Source organism: Oncorhynchus tshawytscha, linkage group LG33 (assembly GCF_018296145.1).
Source record: "Oncorhynchus tshawytscha isolate Ot180627B linkage group LG33, Otsh_v2.0, whole genome shotgun sequence".
Classification (NCBI taxonomy): Eukaryota; Metazoa; Chordata; class Actinopteri; order Salmoniformes; family Salmonidae; genus Oncorhynchus; species Oncorhynchus tshawytscha.
In genome coordinates, this window is record NC_056461.1 from 28,472,582 (window position 1) to 28,496,772 (window position 24,191).

Below are 24,191 nucleotides of genomic sequence, written 5' to 3' on the forward strand. Positions count from 1 at the left end.
GGCAAAAGTGTTGGGTTACAACACAGTGCACTTTGCTGTGTGTTGGTTAACATCACATGTCGAACTCATTCCACATAGGGGCGAGTGTCTGCGGGTTTCACTCCTCCCTTGTACTTGATTGATTAATTAAGGTCACTGATTAGTAAGATACTCCCCTCAACTAGTTGCCTAGGTCTTAATTGAAAGGGAAAAAAACTACAACCCACAGCCACTAGGTCCTCCATGGAATGAGTTTGACACTCCTGGTATACATGCATGGTTGGGAGAAAACATGGTGGCTTCGTAGAAATGCTCTATGTGGATTAGGAGAGGCAAGGACTAACTGAGTTTGAGATCGTAAATTATGTTTAAATATTGACTACATTATATTGCATAGTCGGTGAGTGTTTCAAGAGCTAAGCCAAGAGTGGAATGCCTGGCAAAAGTATTCATCCCCCTTGGCGTTTTTCCTATTTTGTTGCATTACAACCTATAATATAAATGTATTTGTATTTGTATTTCATGTAATGGACATACACAAAATAGTCCAAATTTGGTGAAGTGAAATGAAAAAAATGACTTGTTAAAAAATATATAGATTTAATAAAAAAATGGAAAAGTGGTGCGTGCATATGTATTCACCCCCTTGCTATGAAGCACCTAAATAAGATCTGGTGCAACCAATTACCTTCAGAAGTCACATAATTAGTTAAATAAAGTCCACATGTGTGCAATCTACTGTAAGTGTCACATGATCTCAGTATATATACACCTGTTCTGAAAGACCCCAGAGTATGCAACACCACTAAGCAAGGGGCACCACCAAGCAAGTGGCACCATGAAGACCAAGGAGCCCTCCAAACAGGTCAGGGACAAAGTTGTGGAGAAGTACAGATCAGGGTTGGATTAAAAATGTTTAACATCCCACAGAGCACCATTAAATCCATTATTAAAAAATGGAAAGAATATGGCACCACAACAAACCGGCCAAGAGAGGGCCGCCCACCAAAACTCACGGACCAGGCAAGAAGGGCATTAATCAGAGAGACAACAAAAAGACCAAAGATAACCCTGAAGGAGCTGCAAAGCACCACAGCGGAGATTGGAGTATCTGTCCATAGGATCACTTTAAGCCGTACACTCCACAGAGCTGGGCTTTATGATAGAGTGGCCAGAAAAAAAGCATTTGCTTGAAGAAAAAAATAAGCAAACACGTTTAGTGTTCGCCAAAAGGCATGAGGTTTCTGCAAAAGGTGGCTCTACAAAGTATTGACTTTGGGGGGTGAATAGTTATGCATGCTCAAGTTCTGTTTTTTGTCTTGTTTCTTGTTTGTTTCACAATAAAAACTATTTTGCATCTTCAAAGTGGTAGGCATGTTGTGTAAATCAAATGATTTAAACCCCCCCCAAAAAAATCTATTTTAATTCCTGGTTGTAAGGCAACAAAATAGGTAAAATGCCAAGGAGGATGAATAATTTCGCTAGCCACTGTATGTCCCTCAAACTCAACTCTGGACCTTGAAGCCTATTCCACTTCATTGTTCCTGTCACGATCGCTGTCATCGTGGAAATGACCGGACCAAGGTGCAGCATGGTGAGCTTACATTTCTTTTTTTTTTTATAAATGTCACCAACAAAACAAAGAACAAGGAAAAGACTGTGAAGCTTACTTAGGCTATAATGCTCCTAACAAAGACAACTACCCACAAATACAAAAGGAAAAAAGGCTGCCTAAGTATGATTCCCAATCAGAGACAACGATAGACAGCTGTCCCTGATTGAGAACCATACCCGGCCAAAACATAGAAACAAAGAACATAGAGTTTCCCAGCCGAGTCACACCCTGACCAAGCAAACATAAAGAATAAAAAGATCTCTACGGTCAGAGCGTGACAGTTCCCCTCTAATCAGGGACTGATTTAGACCTGGGACACAAGGTGGGTGCAATATCAGGTAGAACTAAAAACAAGCAGGCTCCAGATCTCATAGGGTAAGAGTTGAATACCCCTGCTCTATGTCATCCTATCTGCTGTGAAACCCAGTTTCCAATTAGACATAATTCCCTAATCATTAATATAAAATTGTATTACCTTAACTCGTTTAATTAGGACTTTCATATTAACTTGTTAAATTGAAGCGTGAGAAAGTACGCCTACGCTCCTTAGGAGATGTTAAACCTGTTGATAAGTGTGGTCCTATTCTGGATCCTCTCTGGAGTCACTGGACACTTTAATTTAACATCTCTACTATGTCTATGGGGCTTAGAGTGCAATCACAGATCACTGTAACAGCTCTTTGAAATGTATGTCCACTGTACAACACTCCAACCAACAAGCCCTTGTACTTTGTTCTCACCTCACATACACCCAGTATGCAACCCAGTTGTTGTGCACTCCCTACCGCATACAAACATTCATTTACTTACAGTACACGCACCCATGCAGGCAGAACACACACACGCGGAAGTGCACGCACGTGCACACACACCTCATATCTATTCTCTCCAGTGCTGCTGTGTGTTGTACAGTCCTCCTCCCCCTCCCCTAGTCACAGCTCACTGTCAACAGCCCAGGATTAGGAGCGTTTGACTGGTCTGTTGCTAGGCAACTGAAGCCATGGCAACCAATTCATTATGAAGACAGAGATGGGACAGGGTAAATGCATCAGGGAATATGGGCTGGTGGGTCTAACATCCCTGTGTAGCATGCCCTACCAGTGATTCAGCACTACACTACATGTGATGGAATAAGAGAGAGTCGAGATCTAATTCCTAATTCTACGGTTACAGTACTCATGATTCTGCCCATTCATGTCCTCTTTGCAGTCATTCAGCCTTGTATTACATGTTAGCATATCATAGTCAAAGGTCATCATGTGTTCCCCAGCCTCCTGTATTCAAACTCTTCCTTGAAATTACCTCTGGACCTGTCCTGTCCTTTCGCTGCAGATCAAATCTACAGGCAGACACACACCCTACCCACTCTCTCTTATCTTCTCTCCCCTTCTCACCTCTCCCCTAGATCAAGCACTAGGCAAGCACTGTAAGTCATTACAGCTCACAGAAACCAGTATTCCAAAGCTGAACAATTAGCTATGCTATTGTTACATCAATTTGTTCATCATTTGTTCTTGTCTGTCAATGGCTGAGAAACATCACATGAGCTATCTAATCCAATCAGGTGCCTTGGCAAAAAAAGAATAATAATAAATTGGACATTCAACATCAGCCGATTGCGCAAAGGATGTTGGCAGTTTAAGGTAACCATTGCAACTGGGTCCATTTTGTTAAAGGGCATGGCTGAATGATGACTGTGGTTAGTGAGTTGAGTAGGTTATACTATAGAGCCATACCCACTCCATTACTCATGTAATTGTAGATCCAGCACTTTTTCTCTGTGGAGAAACCTCAGCTCTCAGTCACTCTTCTAGAGATAATGCCAGGGGTTCCTTCTTGTCTCACAGTGACTCAAAGAAAGATTTCTGCACTGATACACACACACACACAAAAAAAGAAATACCTCAAAATATATTCCTGTTTAAGACCGAGTCATTTTGTCCTTCGTGAGAGGGGGGAGAGAGAGATTGCTATTTGAGAATGAGCGGTGTCAACTCCCTCAGAGGAGGTATGGGGGATCTCAGGCAGGTAGCCACTGAGAATCTGGGCCAGCCCTAATGCTGTCTCCCTGCTTGCCTCCCTGCCAATCCCTGCCTCTTCAGACGCATTCTAATCTGGCTCCAAAGGTTTATGAGACACATTGGGACATAATGTTACCCGGGGATTCTGTGTCCATTGTGTGTGAGGATTTGAAGTTACAGTTTCAAGATACAATACATTACCAGAAGTATGTGGATACCTGCTCGTCGAACATCTCATTCAAAAATCATGGCCATTAATATGGAGTTGGTCCCCCCTTTGCTGCTATAACAACCTCCACTCTTCTGGGAAAGCTTTCCACTAGATGTTGGAACATTGCTGAGGGGACTTGCTTCCAATCACCCACAAAAGTATTAGTGAGATGGACACTGATGTTGGGAGATTAGGCCTGGCTCACAGTCAGCGTTCCAATTCATCCCAAAGGTGTTTGATGGGGTTGAGGTCAGAGCTCTGTGCAGGCCATTCAAGTTCTTCCACACCAATCTCGACAAACTATTTCTGTATGGACCTCACTTTGTGCATGGGGGCATTGTCATGCTGAACCAGAAAAGGGCCTTCCCCAAACTGTTGCCACAAAGATGGAAGCACAGAATTGTCTACAATAATAGCCATAATTCCTCCTCCACCAAACTTTACAGTTGGCACTATGGATTCGGGCAGGTTAGCATTCTCCTGGCATCCGCCAAACCCAGATTAGTCCGTGGGACTGCCAGATGGTGAAGCGTGATTTATCACTCCAAAGAACGCGTTTCCACTGCTCCAGAGTCCAATGGCCGCAAGCTTTACACCCCTCCAGCCAACGCTTGGCATTGCACATGGTGATCTTAGGCTTGTGTGTGGCTGTCAGCCATGGAAACCCATTTCATTAAGCGCCCAACGAACAGTTATTGTAATGCTGACGTTGCTTCCGATGGCAGTTTGGAACTTGGTAGTGAGTGTTGCAACCGAGGACAGACGATTTTTACGCTCTATGTGCTTCAGCATTCGACTGTCCCATTCTGTGAGCTTGTGTGGCCTACCACAAAGTAGCATCCTATGATGGTGCCATGTTGAAAGTCACTGAGCTCTTCAGTAAGGCCATTCTACTGCCAATGTTTGTCTATGGAGCCGAAATAGCCAAATTCACTCATTTGAAGGGGTGTTCACCTACTTTTGGCCATGTAGTATATCAACAGAAAAACATGCGTCAGAGTCAGACACCACTACTGCTGGAGCTGTTTTCGTCATTTCAAACATCGTACATCATATGACGTGCTTGAAGGCTTGAAATACACCAGAACTTGGTTTGTACTCAAACAAAATGTTTCTCTGAACACAACACGTCATATGACGTTGATTGGAATAACTAACCACTGTGCAGGCCTATCAACATTCCATAGTATCTAATTAACAATTAAAATAGTATTAATGTTATTCATGCTCATCTCTCAAACCTTGAAAACACATTGGGTTGAAAAAGCCTGTGGCAATAAAGGGGAAAGCTGTGTAAACTGTTCCAACAGACACTTTACTGATAAGGTCCCAAATCAGCTGTGGCTGCCAACCACACCCAGAGTTCATAAATAATGTCCACTGGCTGAGTTCTCAAAGACAGGGGAGGAGAGCAGTCGGGGCTCTGAATTCTTAACAATCCCTTTTTTCCTTCTCCATTCCTGACTTCCTCTCCTTCTTTCTCTTCATTTCCCCCCCGTTTCATCCAGGAAGTCAATTGTTCCTGCACCTGCGACATCCCACTGCTGAACAGTGCCCTCGAAAGCTGCTAATTCTCACAGGTACACCCTCACACCTTACACTGTGAACTCAATTAACACCTAACTGCATTTTCCTCTGAAGAATGTATTTATAACTCGCTAAAACTAATTGATTTCATGTACTAACTCAGCCAGGACCTAGTACATCTTGTCTTATTTATGTTACACGTGAATTATCAGGCCACAGTTGCCACAGGAAGGTAGAGTATAGCTAAAGGTTACAAACAAGAACACAATGCACGTTGTCATATGTTACAGCAGCAACTTTCCCTCCCTTTTCTCTAACAGCTAAGATCCAAACCTCTCTGTAACTAGCACGTTTTCCGGGAAATATATTGTGGATAAGGAGAATCTAGACCATGACAGAAGCATTCTATATTGTTTTATGAGAAGTAGCATTCAGGGGAATGCAGAAGGTTGTATAGAAGTAGTAATGAAGCAGCAGAAATAGCATGAGACTCATGTGCTGTTCCATGTCTTATCTGCTCTCAATGCTTCTCGCAACAGTTAGCTCTCTAGCTATGAATAAAGTCTTCCCTTTTCATGCTTTCAATGGGTAAAGATATCATATCTACACAGAATGTCAGATACATGTTCCTCTTTGAATCGTTAGATAGGGGTTGTTACTTGATCCTTTACCTCCAACATTCTGAGGACACATGCTTAGAGGTCAACTTGGGCCTCTGCCATTTTGAATGATATTATCATGTACAGTATATTAAATTCTGCAAAAATAAGTAGTGTGGTAAGAACTGACCTTAAATGTAATCCACCCTGAGAAGTGTGAAGAGGAGAACACCACAGTGTCATAGATAACAGCACACCCCAAGGGTGTGATGACAGAGTGTGGACAGGAACTGACTGGTTGTGTAATGGCTAATGTTGCGTGTGTTGCCCATGGCTTCCCTTACCGTCTGGTTGTCTTCATAGAGCTTGAGGTCATAGCCGCTTAGCTCCACACAGAAAATGATGGCGGTCACACCCTCGAAGCAGTGGATCCACTTCTTCCTCTCTGAGCGCTGCCCCCCCACGTCTACCATCTTGAAGGTGAGCTCCTTGAAGGTGAACTTGTTCTCCACGATGCCCGTGGTCATGTCGCGGGAGCGCAGGATGTCCTCCACAGTGGGGATGAACTCGTTGGAGGAGATGCGGTCCAGGTCGTTCAGATAGTAGGCAGTGTTATCCTCCAGGTGGTACTCGTTGGAGCGGCAGAAGCACTCCTGCACCCCTGAGTCATCCCACAGGCGCTTCATTACCCCATGCAGCTCCGCTGTGATCTCCCCTTTGCTCTCGGCCGGCCCGGTCAGGGCGAAGAGCTGCACGGCGTCGTAGGCGCGGTCAGGGTTGTGGAAGTCGATCTTGAGCGTGGCGAGGGCGCGGATGATGCGTGTGAGCGAGTCAATAGCGTTGTAGAGGATGAGGGGCTTGTACTCCTTGCAGGCGTCCAGATTGAAGCCTCCACTGTGGATGATCTTCATCTGCTTGACGATGGTGCTCTTGCCAGAGTTGCTGGTGCCCAGCAGAAGGAGCTTGATCTCGCGCCGCTGCCGCTGGCTCTCTGAGCGCAGGTGGCGGTCGATCCGCCGGGAGCGCCGCGCCGCCTCCTTCTCCTCCGAACTCTGCCGGCAACCCATGGTCGTCTGCCACGCGGTGAACACTGAGGAAAACGTGGTGATTGCAGAAGAGAACGTGACGGGTGGCAAAAATGGCGTGTATGGGATCAAACCGAAATAATCCAAAATATCAAAAAGAGCAGAGATGAGAGACTAGGCAAAAGAAAAAAGGAATGTATGTCAGAGCAGGGATTGGATTATGTTTGAATCCTTAATGCTGCAGGGGCTTGATGGGAAGAGAGAGAGACACTTTCCTTCAAACCTGCCACTCAGAGCACACAGAGAGAAATGAGAACCACAGAGCAGGAATGACTCGAGTATTTTATTATCCTCGTGGTCTAGGGTATGTCCGTTGGTCTTCTGTGGGTTTATCCCAGGCTTTGCGACTAGCGTTGCCGTAGAGCTCTACCAGGACATGTTGGGAGGCCCACACAGAGCCTGGAGCTGGGGCTGGACTACCTGATGCCACGGGGGCTGGGGGTCATATCAGGGGTTACCCCCCTTAGGAAGCTTGCGGAGCAGGAAGGGGGAGGGAGGTGTTAGTAGAGACAGTGTTCAGGGATGATGTGTAGGTGTAGCAAAACCCCCTCGCTCTCCTCCCTCATGGCTCTCACGTCGCCATTCCCTATCTTTGTGACTGCAGTCATTCACGTCAGTCCTTCCCGCGTTGTCTGCCTCCTTCTCTCTGGGCTATATTCTGCTCTGTTTCCTCGTCTCAGGCGAATGAAAGCCCCCGTTCCTGCCAACAAACGAAGAAGAGGAGAGACATGAGCAATGAGCACAGAGTCATGATGAATTAGAGCATAGGAGCCCGAGAGGAACAAAGAGGTGAACTGCTTCATAAACGTCTCAACACAAACACACAAAATACAAATACTCAAATGCACACTCATAAACATGTAGACAGTGAAACACAAAATATTGTACCCCCAAAGCTGACCATGTGTGTCCACTAAAAGGCATTTGAGGACACAGCACACATTCTCTTGGTCAAAGCCCTGACCTGTATCTCGGCTCCCCAGCTGTGTTGCCATAGTGTCCCTCTCTGTGCTCATTTCCTCTTTACTGTTTGTTTCTAACAGGAGTTTCTCCCATCTATCTCCCCATGCAGCCCTGTGTTACCATAGACCCATTCAGAGCTGAGTCACACACAAGCAAACACCCACATGTACAGACATACATACATGCATACACACACGTGCATCCACACACACTCATTCACACACACAAAAGCAAACACAAAAGGTTTCCAGGGTGTGAAATGGAAACAGATCAAGATTAATGTCTCTCCCCCTATCCACTCTCATCTCACTCCCTTCTCCCCTGGCCTCTCACTCCCTTCTCCCCTGGCCTCTCTCCTACCTTCTCCCTTGGCATCTCTCCTACCTTCTCCCTTGGCATCTCTCCTACCTTCTCCCTTGGCCTCTCCCCTGGCCTCTCCTGTCTCCCTTGTTAAACTGATATAAGGGGTACTGTTTATTTACTATCACAGTGGAAAATAACTGCCTCAAGTCGACAGGTGCCCCTCACTATTTAATTCCACTGCAAAGCATGATCTGTGCTTTAACCTCCCGTTTGTGATCCTACAGGAGCACGGTTAAGAAAAACAGTCAATTCTCTCAGCTTTGGATATCTAGCCTACAACAGAAAACAAACAGATTGCCTTCAAAAATGCTGTCTACAAAATGCTGAAAACATTTGTACAATTTTTATGGATTATTAACATTAGCTTACATTTTGAAATTCTAGTGTGAATACACTGCATGTAATGTGTTGAGATACTGCACATACATTACAGTGAAAGGGCTGCATTCAGTGCTCGGACAAGTTGAGAGTGAGCTTACGCCCATGGGACTCTGTGATAAATAGATGCACATTGTGACAGGACAGGCCGTATGGTATTGGCTGTGTAACAAATGTGAAATCACGCTGTGGCCTAGTTATGTTGGCCAGACTACACTCCTCGGACCTGTCACAGAGCGAGAGAGAGAGAGAGACCACATTTCCCAAAGCTGTCAGTCAGTGAGGTCCACTCTTGGAAATACTGCCTGACACAGCAGAACAAAGACACAACAAAGCATCACACAACGCAAACAGAGAGAAGAGTATTGTTCTTCTGCTTCAGGCACCTGATTACACCAGCTCTCAAAACGGCAGAGCCAGCCAAACCAGTTAGAAAGTTGCACATCACTGATTTTTCAGAGGCCATAAAAGGAGTTATTACAACAAACGGTGCAAGAGCTCATTTCGTTCTAGTCGCCGTACTGCCTCCTCTGAGGTAATGTCTCTTCAGATAACTGGGCACTGGGCGGCAGGTAGCTTACAGGTTAAGAGTGTTGGTCCAGTAACCGAAAGATTGCTGGTTCAAAATCTATTTAAAAAAGATGAGCAAGGCACTTTAACCCTTATTGCTCCTGTAAGTCCCTCTGGATGAGAGCATCTGCTAAATTACTCAAATTACTATAACTGCTGAGGAGGTGGTGTGATGTGTATTTTCTCATGATCATGCAACAATAACCCACATTTAATTCAGGCTCTTGTGAATGATATTACCCATGTCCCTCTGAATGCACAGACTGTCATACACTTGAAAATCAAATCAAAAATCGAATAAAATTGTATTTGTCACATGCGCCGAATACTAATAATTGCTCCTGTAAGGTCTAATTGCTTACAGGAGCAATTAGACCTTATAGTGAAATGCTTACTTACAAGCCCTTAACCAACAATACAGTTTTAAGAAATATAAGTATTAAGTAAAAATAGATAAGTAAAAACTTAACAAAGCTCCAGTGATGTACTGGGCCGTACGCACTACCCTCTGTAGTGCCTTGCGGTCAGAGGCCGAGCAGTTGCCATACCAGGCAGTGATGCAACCAGGATACCCTCGATGGTGCAGCTGTAGACGTTTTTGAGGATCTGAGGACCCATGCCAAATCCTTTCAGTCTCCTAAGGGGGTATAGGCTTTGTCGTGCACTCTTCACGACTGTCTTGGTGTGTTTGTAGGGTGGTTGGGTTTATTTGTTCAGTTACATAAAGTCCATGCATTTCTAAAAGGTAAAACAGGTATGTATGAAAATACCCTCAAATAAGAGGAGACATTGTTCAGTTGACCAGTTAATTGTACATGTAGGCCACTGACTTGATGGCATGACAAGGTATGCATTATGCTAATGTGAATGCATAAACACCAGGGGAAGTATGAGGCACGAGGTCGGTCGGCAGGCCTTCCATTCCAAACATGCAGCTAGTCAGGTATAAAATAGGCACACTGCAGCGCCTCCACTGCTCACAGAACTACAGAACTGCTTTCTGATACACAGAAGAGCAAGTGTTAGTATCACTTCACAAACATGATATCAGTCAAGTACAATAAACCTACCCTTTCAAATCCATATGAAACTGTAGTATTTGAAATGGTATAACTGGATGCACTTCAAACCCTATTACCCAGAGCACACGTCACCAGTTCACTGAATCAAGGACAGTAGTTTTGATGTGGAAAATAATGACGTTGTGTGCTGTAGTGAGGGTGTGTCCCTTTAAGAGTAAGAGAGAGGAGGGACCGTGGAGAGAGGCCAGGCCAGACACATGTTTAATGGTGAGCACTGAGGTAATGTGATAGTCAGGGTGAGACCAACTCTGTCACTCTCTCGCCTCTCCTTCACCGCTTGTTGCACACGGCACAATGGATTCCTCTGCCCGAGCTCTCCCAGTATTTCTAATTCACTGTGCTGCAAATAATTACAATATCTAATCATTACTAGAAATTAGCACATGTACTGTACTGTAGTCAAGGTCTGTCACTGTTGTATAATGGGCTATTTCTCTCATGATAGTGGAAAGCACCAATTTGCCATCAGATACAGGTCAATCATATTAGATTGGCAGGTGATGTTAATCCTCAAACAATTGGGTAATCTAAGATTCCTGGTTAACAGACATAATGCATGCACATGTCTATATTATATCCTCGTAGGCATATCTTAATTTGACCAGTTTCTCACAGCAGAAAAATAATCCTGCAACAACATTAATTATTAAGTGATAATAATAAATATACATTGTTGTAGGGGTTAGTACATTTTTGGTGAGGATAAATTAAATTCAACTTTTTAAACCTCTAATATACTACAATTTGCATTTCCTATTGCGCAGGAAAATTATCCCGGACAACAGAGTGATCAAATTAAAATAGTACATTTGTACAATATGTGCATACTCTGTAAAACCCATACATGCATGACATTGCATCACCATGTGTACATGTTCAGATCAACACTCGAGGCAGAATACATCACAGCCGATTGGTGTGTTGCCAGTGTTTTTTGAATTTGTTTGGCATGTGAATTTGTTGTCTGTTTAAAGCCTAATCTATGGCACTTTTATTTTTTCATATCGTTTAGGGTTAGCGTTTGGATTAGCGTTTCCATTGTACTACACACCCTTAGTTACAAGCTAGCATCGTAGTTAGCCCCTGTGGCTGGGACCTCTCCAACCTGACCAGAGCTTGGATCCTACTAGCTAGCAGGCTAGCAGTGCTAGACTACCAGTGTTTTTATACATGACTAGGCCCAAATGCGATAGGTGCGAGATGATTTCCATGCAAGAATCAAGCAGCTATGAAAAGAGATTATCTGGTTGTTAGCTCAGCTGCGACAAAAGCAGAACCTGCTTTCAAACTTCACTGACCTAGCTGCATCCCAAGCAAATCGCATCTTGGACTTTAGTGCCTCCTACAGCCAGGGTGCCAATGAATCGGGCAGCTTTGATCTGTTCCACTCCACCGGACAGATGGTAAGCTCAACTCCGCTGCCCAGGGGAGAGACTGGTCACTACCCAGGTGTCAGAAGTCGGGAGGGAGGCAGTCTGGCTGGCCTCCATCTATCCTGGAAGATCTGATCCGGCTATCAAACAGTTTTACCCCAGTGGAGGTGGACCTAACGGCCCTGGGAGACAGCTCTGATCCTGGAGAATTACCAATAGCCGGCCAGTGGCTAGAACCCCTGTCCATACCACCAGCCTACCGCGCCTCCCAATGCCATCCACTGGTGCAGGTGTGTGGAGTCAAGCTAGCCTAGCTCGAAGCCCCCACCCTCCCTGCCTGAGGCAGTCCAATTCCAGCTCCATCATGACCACCTTCATTGTCAGCACTCTGGCATCATTATAGAGAAAAATCTGAAGTGATTCTTCTAAATAGTATTTGGTCTGGTTTCATGCCATAGCAACATTTGCAGTTTCCATACAGTTAAAGATAGTCTGCAATCGGTATGGATCAGGCGTCATGTAATTGGTTTGAAAATTACTTGACAGACAGGACACAATGTTTTTTGCTGACAGTGTTATTAAATCAGGTTTCCTTGATATTATGAAAGGAAATACATTTTAGGTCCTGTCATTTTTACTGTCTATATAAACAATGTTGGTCTATCTGGTAAAAATTGTTACATGCAGATGTATTGTACTGTAGCAGTTTCGGCGCCGGGCAGGGTTTACACATACAAACACACTACACCAGTCCAAGTGAAGGGTTAAAACGCTTTATTACTAGCAGGCTTTGGCAGCATTCTTGATATACAAAACCCAAAACAAACAAAGTAAACACTTCGCCACCAGTGGAAGGTCCTCCAAGCTTTGTCTTTGGGGGTCCAATCCTTGTTGAAATCATAATTTCCTTCTTTAAAACCTCCTTCTCCACTGTACGCTCTGTCTCTCCAATAACTTCCTACTCCTTCACCTGCCGGGGTAAAAGAAAGAACTCAGGGCACGGTTAGGTAGAGGAACGGATTGGTTTCACCCGTCTGCAGTTTGGCTATGATTACAACTAGAGACAGGTGTGGCTGTTCTGCTGCAGTCTAGAGGTTTTCCCTGAGCTGTCTGTGGTCCTGCCTCTGGGGAATACTTCACATTGCTGTCCATGGTCCTGGCAGCCAAAAAACAAAGAAACCTCGCAGGCACATAACGTCCATCCACAACACAACCCCTGAAACCACAACATACCTTCCCCCTCAGCATTGACCCTGTGGTCAGAGTGGTCGAAGAAAACATGGCATGCATACGATAAATGGCATCAACATTACCATGATCCGATAGTGGAAAGGATGGAGGCTGAAATGGAATGGCAGGTTGGGCCCAGATGAAACATAATCCTTGCGGTTATTCAGGAACGGTTACTTATTCCCCAGCATGCAATTCTTTGGGTTTTGGCTTTGAGTCCTGCTTACCCCCAGCATGCAATTCTTTGGGTTGGCTTTGAGTCCTGCTTCCCAAAGGGCGTGTATGACCGCTGTTAATCGGATTAGGTGCTCCTCCCATGTGTGGCTGTAGATTATCACATCATCCAGGTAGTCTGCAGCATACGATTGAGGTGGCCGCAGAATGCGGTTCATCAGCCTTTGAGACATGGCGGGGGCTTCATGAAGTCCAAAGGGCAGTCGCACATATTGGAACAGGCCGTCTGGAGTCGAGAATGCCGTCTTCTCACAATCTGCAGGGGTCAGAGGAACCTGCCAATGCCCCTTGGTTAGGTCAAGTGTACTAACGAACCGGGCATTTCCCCGTTTTTTTTTTTATCATCTCATCTATTCTCGGCATGGGATAAGCATCAAATTCCGAAATGACAATCAACTTACGGAAGTCATTACAGAATCGTACTGTACCATCTGGTTTCAACACCAGGTCTATTGGGCTGGACCACGCACTGTGTGACTCTTCAATGACTTCCAGCTCCAACAAATTCCCCACTTCTTTTATTGCAGCTCTCTTCGCTTCTGGCACCCGGTAAGGTTTTTGATGAACCCTTATCTTTATTTTTCATAACCAACAAACGTAACTCTGGGAAGGTGATACATCTCCGAGGGTAATATCTTCCAGCAGGTTCTCGGAAGAAAGGGAAGTGGCCGAAAGTACTGAAGTCTGTATGTTTGTTTACCTCCCCCCACCATTTTTCTTGACTTACCCACTTTTTTTAACAGGTTAATATGATACACCTGTTCCGGCTTCCTTCTCCCTGGCTGATGGATGAGGTAGTTCATAGGCCCCATTTTCTGCAGCACCTTGTAGGGACCCCGTCATGTGGCCAGGAATTTACATTCCGTCCTGGGTACTGACACCATAACCCAATCCCCTGGGGTAAACTCTCGGGGTTGAGCTGGACTGTGGTTATACACTCGACTCTTGGGCCTGATGTAAATGTTCCTTCACAATGTGCATTACACTGTTTATGCGTTCTCTCATTTCTTTTATATATTCTATGACAGTGTTGTGGGGGCTGGGCTGTTCCCAGTTCTCCTTCGTCACATTTAGCAATCCTCTGGGCCTGTGGGAAAACAATAGCTCAAATGGGGAAAAGCCTGTGGATGCCTGGGGTACCTCTCTTATGGCAAACACCAAAAACAGCAGCAGCTGATCTCAGCTTTATCCCCACTCAGTTTCCTACCTCTTTGTCGTTTCCTTCCCCTTATTCTCCCAGGAGAAATTGAATATCGGCTACGGGAGTCGGGCAGGTAAGAACCAATTTGTTCATTTTCCTTTCATAGGTCAGGGAGTTCTTGTTCTTCTATTTTATTTTCAATGGAAAATGTAAATGGACCTGGATATGCCCTATTACTGGCACAGCCATCTACTTTCTCCTTTGTCAGGACAATTCTTGAAAATATGGACAGTCGCCACCCAGTAGCATGGGATATGGTAGGTTTTCAATCAACTCTAGGTTACTTCTGAACCGCCCTCTGCTGGTGTTAATCTCTACATCTGCGGTTGGGTACGTTTTGGTGTCAGCATGTACACAGGTGATGTGCATGGTTGGAGCGGCAGTCCTCTGCAACTGGGTTAGTAGTGAAGGCATGATAAGGGAGACAATGCTCCCGGAGTCTGGAAGAGCATCTACTTCTTTACCTTGGACCTGTATCTGACTGAGGTGCGGGGGATGGCAGTGGGCTTGGACCTGTATCTGACTGAGGTGCGGGGGATGGCAGAGGGCTTGGACCTGTATCTGACTGAGGTGCGGGGGATGGCAGTGGGCTTGGACCTGTATCTGCCTGTGGTGCGGGGGATGGCAGTGGGCTTGGACCTGTATCTGCCTGTGGTGCGGGGGATGGCAGAGGGCTTGGACCTGTATCTGACTGAGGTGCGGGGGATGGCAGTGGGCTTGGACCTGTATCTGACTGAGGTGCGGGGGATGGCAGTGGGCTTGGACCTGTATCTGACTGAGGTGCGGGGGATGGCAGTGGGCTTGGACCTGTATCTGACTGAGGTGCGGGGGATGGCAGTGGGCTTGGACCTGTATCTGACTGAGGTGCGGGGGATGGCAGTGGGCTTGGACCTGTATCTGACTGAGGTGCGGGGGATGGCAGTGGGCTTGGACATGGGCAGAAACGACATGGCAGTGGTGTAGATAAGAAATGTCGACCTGCATGGGTTCCTCCTTCTTGGGACAGTTCCATGCGATGTGTCCTATTTCTCCACAGTGGTAGCACTTCCGGGTGTCGGTATCAACCCCTCTATGCCTAGCCTTTGCTTCAGGTCGTGAAAAAAGGGTCCTTGCGCCCACATTATCCAGACGCTCTATGGAGTCTGCAGTTGGGATGTCTTGCTCCTTCTTTGAGGCCTCCCTTTTCCTTGGTGTTTCTGTCCAGTCAGCTGGATTTGAGCAGTTTGTCAGTTGCTCGACATGGCTTTAAACGAGGTTCACCACTCCATCCACTGTGGTGGGATTGCCCTGGCTGACAACCTTTTTCAGCTCGTAAGGTAAGCCCCGGATGTAGTGGTCAATCACTATTCTTTCCACGATGACCCCAGTATAGAGGGTTGCGAGTTCTAGACATTTTTTTTGCTAGGTGGACCAGGTCAAACATCTGTGACCTGGGTGCCTTCTCGGGTTGATACGTGGAATTATGGAACCGCTGTGCCCTCAAAGAGACAGTGACTCCTAACTGTACAAATATTTCCTTCTTAGTACGGTTGGGAAACCGCTACAGTATGCTATTGCCCCCACGGTTGACCAGGCTCTTTCGGAACTTCAATCTGCCTTAATTGCTTTGCAGAAAGCCTTTGTTGAACTGAAATTGGTGCTTAATGCAGGTAAAGCCAAGTATATGTTATTCTCAAAATCACATAAAAATGTATCTGATGATTTATGCATACGTACATTGGATGATGCCCTCATTGATCTTGTCTCTGCTTATAAATATCTGGACATCTGGGTGATGAAAAGCTATCTTTTAAAAAGCTTATTGATGAGTTAGTTAAGAAATTAGGAATAAATATTTGCTTATTTTATAGGAATAGGTCATGCCTTTCATTAAATAGCAGAAAACAAATCATTCAATCAACATCCATACCGGTTATAGACTATAGCGATGTTGTCTATATGAATGCAGCTACTGTACCACTGTATTGAAGCCATTGGACAGAGTTTATCACAGCGCACTAAGCTTTATTATGGGCGATAGTGTCAATAATGTATTTCAATGATCTCTTTCTCGTTATGTGTCGCACCCCAGTAAGACTGGCTGTCGCCATTGGAGTCGGCTAATGGGGATCCTAATAAATAAAATACATTCTGTATCAGAAAGTAGGCTGGCCTTCTTTGAAGTCTCTTTGAAGCGCTCCTGCATAAACTTCCGTCGAACATTACTTCGTTAACATACAGACGTACGAGATATCAGACCCGAGCTGTGTGCAAATACCCATACTATCTGTATACTGTATACTACATACTTAATGAGTATATACTACATACTTTATACTATTAGTTGATTTTAGTATACTGTAAACGAACGGTATCCTTTCAGTTGAGCGTACTAGCGCTATGCCTGTCTACCGGAGGATGATGCTGTTGCTATGCACACTCTTGCTAGCTTGTTAGCATAAGAAATTACTTGCTAGACATCTTGCGAAGGGTGTACTGTTGACTAACCCCATTCTGTACAAATTTACGCAACTGCGATTTTTAAATGAGGCTGCAATGAAAACTAATGGGACTGTAGCAACTGTGTTGGCATCAATCTGGGGTGTGAATTACGTTTCTATTCAAGCATTGGTTGACATGGTAATGGCCCGATATTATTGGAGAAAAGTTGAAAAACTGACCCCTCCGATGCTGTACGTTAAATTGTGACATGTCATCAGGGACAGGGTAGGGGGGATACCTAGTCAATTGTTCAACTGAATTAATTCCTTTTTTGCATCATCACTGCAAGCCATCATGAATGACTCTCAAAAGTCGTTACTTCTGAAGATAACTTTAGCGTCGTCCTAAAAACCAGATTCAAATTTCGACACAAACCTTCAAATAGGTATGTAATGACACATTATGTAAACTCTTTATCGTGTTTTATTTACATTTTAGAGGTGATACGTTGGACAGATCGGGTATCTCATCTTTCCCTATCACGCAGTAGGTTTAGCTGCCCCACCCATCATTTTTAAATAGACCCGACGGAGCTCACTGACTTCTTCAATCATGCAGAGATGAGCAGCATGAAGGTCTCAGACACAAATGAAACAACAACTCAATCTTACCATTTTACTTGCCCTAGCAGAGCTCGTTAGGATGTTTTCATGGTTATCCAGAGCGTTGGTGACTGTAACTGTGCAGCTGGCAACAATTTAATAACACATTTTTACTGACACCGGCCATATTCAATGGGTGTTGATCGTTCGTAAATTCATCAGTTATTCTGTGCTCTGGAACACTCAGACGAGAGTGCTCTGAAATCTTACCTAATTAACAATGTCCATTGAGAACGCACAACGACTTTACCACTTAGCTAAGTTAAGAATGACATGAATAATCAAGTCAATAAACATTTGGTAGTTAGTTAGATTGTATATACTTAATATACGGTTAGTGGGGTTGGTATGAGTTTTCGAACACAGCTCCGGTCTCAGGGGATGCTAACTCTGGAGATTATTATTGTTAATATTATTAATATTATTTATGTTTTGCTTTTCGTGTATTGATGTTAATATTGAGGTGTGTATTGAGGTGGATTGATGTTAAGACAGGACTTAGCAAGACTCTTTTTTTTATCGAAACGGAAAATGTTGTATACGATATTCTTGAAGCAATTGTATTATTTGTGGTCCATGTCCTAATGTACAGTCAATCTACACATGACAATTTCTGAATGAGCCATCTTTCTCTCACTCTTTTTCACATGTAGTGTGGTCATTGTATTTTTTTATTATACAAATAACGAGGACTTTGAAAGAGGTTGCAAAGGGATCTGTCTGCTAGCTTATCTTTATCCAGTTGGCTGGGCTGAATTAAAAAGAGGTTGAAGAGCAAGACAATGAAAACCAAGCCAGAATTGAAGCACAAGCACGAGCTATTTTTGTGCTAGTGTCATGCTTAGTGATTGCTAGACACAGGAGTAATGTTTTTGCTCAGGTCATTATGTTTTAAAAATGAAGGAGGAACAGTGGAGAGTGTGATGAGTATTGAAAAAGTGTTTTGTTTGTTTAAGTATAGTTTATAGATGAGTTGTACAGCTGTGTGTGTTCATGTTTTTAGGGGGACGATTTTGTATTTCGAGAGAGATCATGTTAGGTGTTTAACGTAGATCAGACCTACTGTACTGTCCATTTTCCAACAGCCAGACTCATATGTTTTGAAATATACTGTACACTCTTTTATTTTACCTTTATTTAACTAGGTAAGTCAGATAAGAACAAATTTGTATTTACAATGACAGCCTAGGAACAGTGGGTTAACTGCCTTGTTCAGGGGCAGAATGACATATTTTTGCCTCGTCAGCTTGGGGATTTGATCTAACAACCTTTCGGTTACTGGCCCAACGCTCTAAATAAGTGAAATACTGGTATACAGAAGTGCCGTTTTAAAATTCAGAAATACATCTATAGATGTTGTGTTTTAGATATGATAAACTGTAGACAGCAGTCCTGGGCAGTTTTATCTCTATGGTCCTGAGTGCATTCAGCATGCAGCCCCAGGGTTACCAGGCCTACCTAGTATGCCACCAATTCATCTCTCCTGCCACTGAACAGGCCTGGCTTTGAGCAATAAATAGATTGTTATGTAAGTTCTGACAAAAAGTGCAATGGCATCTCTGTCTTATTAATGAATGCCGTTGTTATGTAAAGCAGCTCGACAGCAGTTACGTTCTGCAATATGCCCCATCCCCCCTTCACTCATGTCTACACATACGCATGCCCCCCTCTCCCCCTCAGACACACATATCCCCCTCTCCCCCTCAGACATGCATACCCCCTCACCCAAAACACACGCCCCTCACACACTCATACCACCCTTTCCCCCTCACACCGCATACCCTCCTCTCCACTCACAACACATACCCCCTCTACCCTTTACACACGCATACCCCCTCACACACGCATACACCCCGTCTCTCTCTCACAGTGCATACCCCCCACACCCTCACAATTTATACACCCGTCTCCCTCTCACACATGCACACACACCCCAGGCCTCTTCCCAACAATCAGTCACTGGTTACTTTACATCACGCTGAGGTTACCTCCCTTCCTCTCCCTCTCATTTCTCTCTCGCCCATTTCTCGCTTTCTCTATCCCCCCATCTCTCTCTCTCTCTCTCTCAATTAGTCTCTCTCCCTACATCCCCACCTCTCTCTCTCCCTACATCTCTTTCTCCCATCTCTCTTTCTCCCATCTCTCTCTCTCTCTCTCTCTCTCTCTCTCTCTCTCTCTGTTTCTCCCATCTCTCTTTCTCCCATCTCTCTCTCTCTCTCTCTCAGCCAACCCCATTCCACAAAGACTGTGTGAAATAGCACTCATATCATTTTGCACAATGCTTATGCTTTTAATGTTCCATTTACCAATTGGTCCATGGCAGTGCAGGGACAGTGCTTTGGGAGAGATGGAGGGTAGAAGGTTTACTCCCTGCAGGAGGCTGGGGTTCCTGTGGTGACAGAGCAGCCTGGTAGACTGGGGGTACTGAGGACACCAGACTCACTGGTCAGTCAGTTACCCTCCCTGACCTGGCTCCCCTGGTAGACATGGAGACAATTGAGCTGAGCGACACATTTGCCTATAGAGTTTTCAACCATAATGAGAAATGCAGTGCAACCTAAATAGGTTGTGAGTAGGCTCACGTGCGGTGCCAAGTTTAGCTTGGTGAACGAGATTATGGTAAAGAAAGGTGGGGGTGAAAGAAGAGCTGACCTGATGGGACTCCTGATCACTTACACCGATCAATGGTGTGCATGAGGCTGTCCAAACTGCCTTTGGCATTCATACAGCTGAATGTGGATCTGTGTGCAGTTATACTAAGAAATTAGATCCATGCTGCTTGACATGTAATTTTACCTCTTCTTCTTTGTCGTCATCACCAAACTAAAAGTAGGATGCCAATTAGATTGTTTTAATATTGAATTAAAGTGATTGAATTAGACCACCTTAAAAGTAATAAATGTTGAGTCAAAATCATAGCATCTTTCTTTCTCTTAGGCTACCAAGAAACCAGAGGAGGCTGGTGGGTGGAGCTAGGTGGAGGGCTCATTGTAATGGCTGGAATGGAATAAATAGAATAGAGTCAAACATGTGATTTCCATATGTTTTATGTGTTTGATACCATTCCATTTATTCCATTCCAACCATTACAATGAGCCCATCCTTCTATAGCTCCTCCCACCAGCCTCCTCTGCAAGACACTCAAGGATCTGTCTTAGAGTGGACTAAATCTGGACCTAATATTCCTGTGAATTCTAGCTGGTTGGATGGGAGGGCTGCAGGTGAACGTGTCAATAGACAGACAAGGACACAGAGACAATGGCTTGCCAGCCTTGTGACCAATCAACTGATCAGTAAAACCATTGTCAACAAACTAGTAATGCAATAAAAATTGTAAATCAAAACATTTACCATGAGACAGTTCTGGGCCTAAATAATTTATTTAGCCAACACAGGCCTTTTGTTCCAATAAATCATTTAGTGAACAATGGGATGAGGCCATGCAATAATACTGAGCCACATATGTGTTGTTAATTTACTTAGAAAAAGCAGGGCCCTGGAATTTCCTGTTCTGTAGAAAATTACTAATTTGTATTGAAGACACGAGTTTTAAATCTTTCTCGCACCAAGCTAGGGATTCTGAGGCACACTGTGACGTCTGACTGGTTGATGGGGTACACATGACTTAAATCAGCCATTTAATTGTTCCTGAGAACTTAGCTCAAAGCAAAGTACTCTGGGACTGGGAGGCAGAGGAAGAGAAATATAAAGTTAAGAGAAGGACAGATGGCAAGAGAAAGAGAGGGAGTGGATGAGGAGGGGTAAAGTTAGTAGCACTTAGCACTTATTTTAATAGGAGTGTTTACTATAGTTGTTTAGTGACGCATGTACGACATAGAATGGCAAATATTTACAATAATTTAACAATCCTAAAACTCACTCCTCCCACATCTATCTAAAGTACAGTCTCTGTTCACTCAACTAACTAACTTGCTTGCCAAATTACCATTAAGAAGTTAACCTATTACTTACACAAATGCAATTGAAACTGAGAAAATCCCACTAACCTTGCCAGACAGTAAGCAGTGGTCTTAGTTCTAGAGCCTGGGTGGGGAAAAACACCTTATCAGTGGACAAGTGGGTGGTCACTGTGTTTAAAGGTCCAAAAGGTCTGGATTATTAACAGCATAATGCTGCTAAGAATCATATTTAACAGTTGAGGGATTAACCTACAGTTTAATAACAGTGTAAATCGGCGTTTAATAGTAGAAGTGCTGGATTCCGGGAACTTGAGCTAAACTGAAGTAGCTAGAAGAAAACAATACATCGTCACAAAACTGGCAATTTAAATAATGATTAACAAACTGGTTGAGTAAAAAGTACAGATATTGACATTGTGGTGGAAACTTTCGATGATAAACTGAGGCAGCGAGAGTTACATGGCTGATAGTGGAACACTGAGAAATCACTGTAATTATTAATGCATCGCCTGCATTGTGCTGCAAAATTCATTAACCGGAGATGATTGATTTACAGTATTTGGTTAAAGGACTAGAGGAGGAATGACCCATGACCAACCTAGACGTTCCAAGGCGTGAATCAATTTTAGGGTTTCATTAGCGCTGGATTTTATTATAATTCAAAATGTATTGAATTTGATCCAATAGATTGAAATGCTCTCCCAAGAATGTGTTAAAATAGAGCTTTAAACTGAAGCAAAACCAAGCATACAAAACCAGCAGGCTCCTCTCCCGTCTAAAAACTCAGACCAGAACCAAAAAGTCAATATAATATCCCGCAGGCAGCAGAGAAACAGATCATTGTAAATCCACTACAGCCTTCCATCACAAGCAGACAGCACAATGTTCACCTGCCTCTGAAAATGATGACTGGCTTCGTATGTTGAGTAAATGTGGACATTAAGTGAAAATGCTTTGCATTCTGGAGACAATTGAAGTACACATTTTCCAACCTAGAAAATGGTCTGTCTCGCTGTAGTGAGTCACTGCCGGTGAGCTCGCTCGTACCGTCCTACATCAGAACCATAGGAGATGAAGGTCACAGACTGATTGATCTTCAGTGTTGCTTTATGCAAGATTGGGACTTTGGCCCAAATAGTTGTTGCTTCAATATGCTGGTTGGTTGGTGCTCTGACTGGTCCTGGTTTCCCTATAATGACCCAGACATGATTCCAGTTCATAATCCTACCTTCCTGTCCTTTGTCCTTGAGGAATGGAATGCTGCTAAAATACATCAAACCTTGGAAACAGGCCTCTATATACAACGCATTATCAGACATTAGTGTGACTGTCAGATACCCAGTAGACTTGGAATTTGCACAGATAGTACACTGAATCAAACTATACTATACATTTTGATCACAAATGCCAAATGAGTCTTCAAAATCCCTAAAAATGAGTCCATCATCAGAACTCTGGGTCTGAGTTCTCTCTCCCACATGACAGTGAGAGGAAAGTGGGGAAGTGGAGAGGGGAGAGAGGAGGTTAGCAGATAACACCTTAACTACTCCAAGATGTGTCAGCTGACTTTCCCCCAGGATTACCCAGAATTCCTGTCATATGAGGTGAAGCTCAGGGCCTCTGACAGTCTCATTCTATTCTATATGGATAAATGGATCAGAGCTGCAACCAGATCTGGGCCCTTGTGTTCAATCAGCAAGTTCAAGTCATTTATTATAATCATTAATTTCCTAAGCCTCCTGGGGTGCATCAGAGGACACCCAGAAGTTTCTTCCTTCCAGACTCGTTCCAGAACTTTTAATTGGCCTCAGGAAATCCCAGGCATCCTCCCCTGTTCTGGGAGCTGGGTGTGGGATGTGTAGGATTGGGTCATAGTGAGAGCATTTACTCCCCTATTGGGGCTGCTGGGATAGGACTGCGGGCCAACTTCACAATTACTCTTTCCTGCCAGGGATAACGTCATCGAGGGAATATTATCATGAGATTTCTTCCTCTTACCCCTTTTTTTCTTCTTCACTGTAACACTTAATCAAACATTTCTGTCATAACATGTTTACAGCACAGACTGTTGTCGTAAACTATTGTTACACTTAGAATTACAATATAATTCATGTTTATGATTATCTTAAGTAGAGATTAAGAGGGAACATTCAAATAAAGTGTTACCAAACCCATAAAACTTGTCTCACCACACACATCCCAAATACGGACGCATACAGAAAGCACACAGTATTAAGTAATGCTTCCTCCGCCAGCACAATGACTAAGCTTCTTTCAAAAACCCACTGTATGCTGTGGTCTTTTACACAACACACACGTTACCAAGTGCCCTAATAATAGCTATTTAACGGAATGATTTGATAAATGTTTTGGTTTTCAACCCCGGCAATCATTCAGTTGTTTGAGAACATTTGTGCATGGGCCACTTACAGTGTAGACTGAAGATCTGGCCTTGACCATTGTGTTTGTTCAACATTTGGTACACTCACTTACTCTTTTTCTGGGCCTGGGTATTTAGCTAAGAGGTCTATGCTTGGATACCCTTCGGTACACTGCTTGTATGGCCGGTGCTGACAATGGCACGTTTGTGCACAGGCAGAGCAGTAAGCCAGCCTTCTCAAGAGAAAGGATGGTACAAGGTGGAGAGAGTCCAGCAAGCTGTGTGTATGTGTGTGTGTCAGTCTGTCTGATGAATGGAAAGGTACCTGACTCATGGAAGGGTGCTCTTATCCACAGAATATCATAAAAAGACTATGT

The 24,191-nt window shown here is 44.1% G+C and overlaps 1 protein-coding gene across 2 annotated transcripts in view; it reads right to left on the bottom strand.

The window, feature by feature from the left end:
• LOC112231074 (guanine nucleotide-binding protein G(z) subunit alpha) overlaps positions 1 to 24,191 on the bottom strand; it is a 57,377-nt gene that overhangs the window by 5,434 nt on the left and 27,752 nt on the right. Inside the window, exons 1-2 of one of the 2 annotated variants that reach the window (XM_024397607.2) lie at positions 19,821 to 19,964; positions 6,297 to 7,737 (exon numbers count right to left, since the gene is read on the bottom strand). In XM_024397607.2, coding sequence (XP_024253375.2) covers positions 6,297 to 7,019 — 723 coding nt within the window. In that variant the 5' untranslated portion in view covers positions 7,020 to 7,737; positions 19,821 to 19,964. Of the gene's footprint in view, positions 1 to 6,296; positions 7,738 to 19,820; positions 19,965 to 24,191 lie in introns of those variants that run through there. The other variant, XM_024397606.2, reaches the window with a different exon arrangement.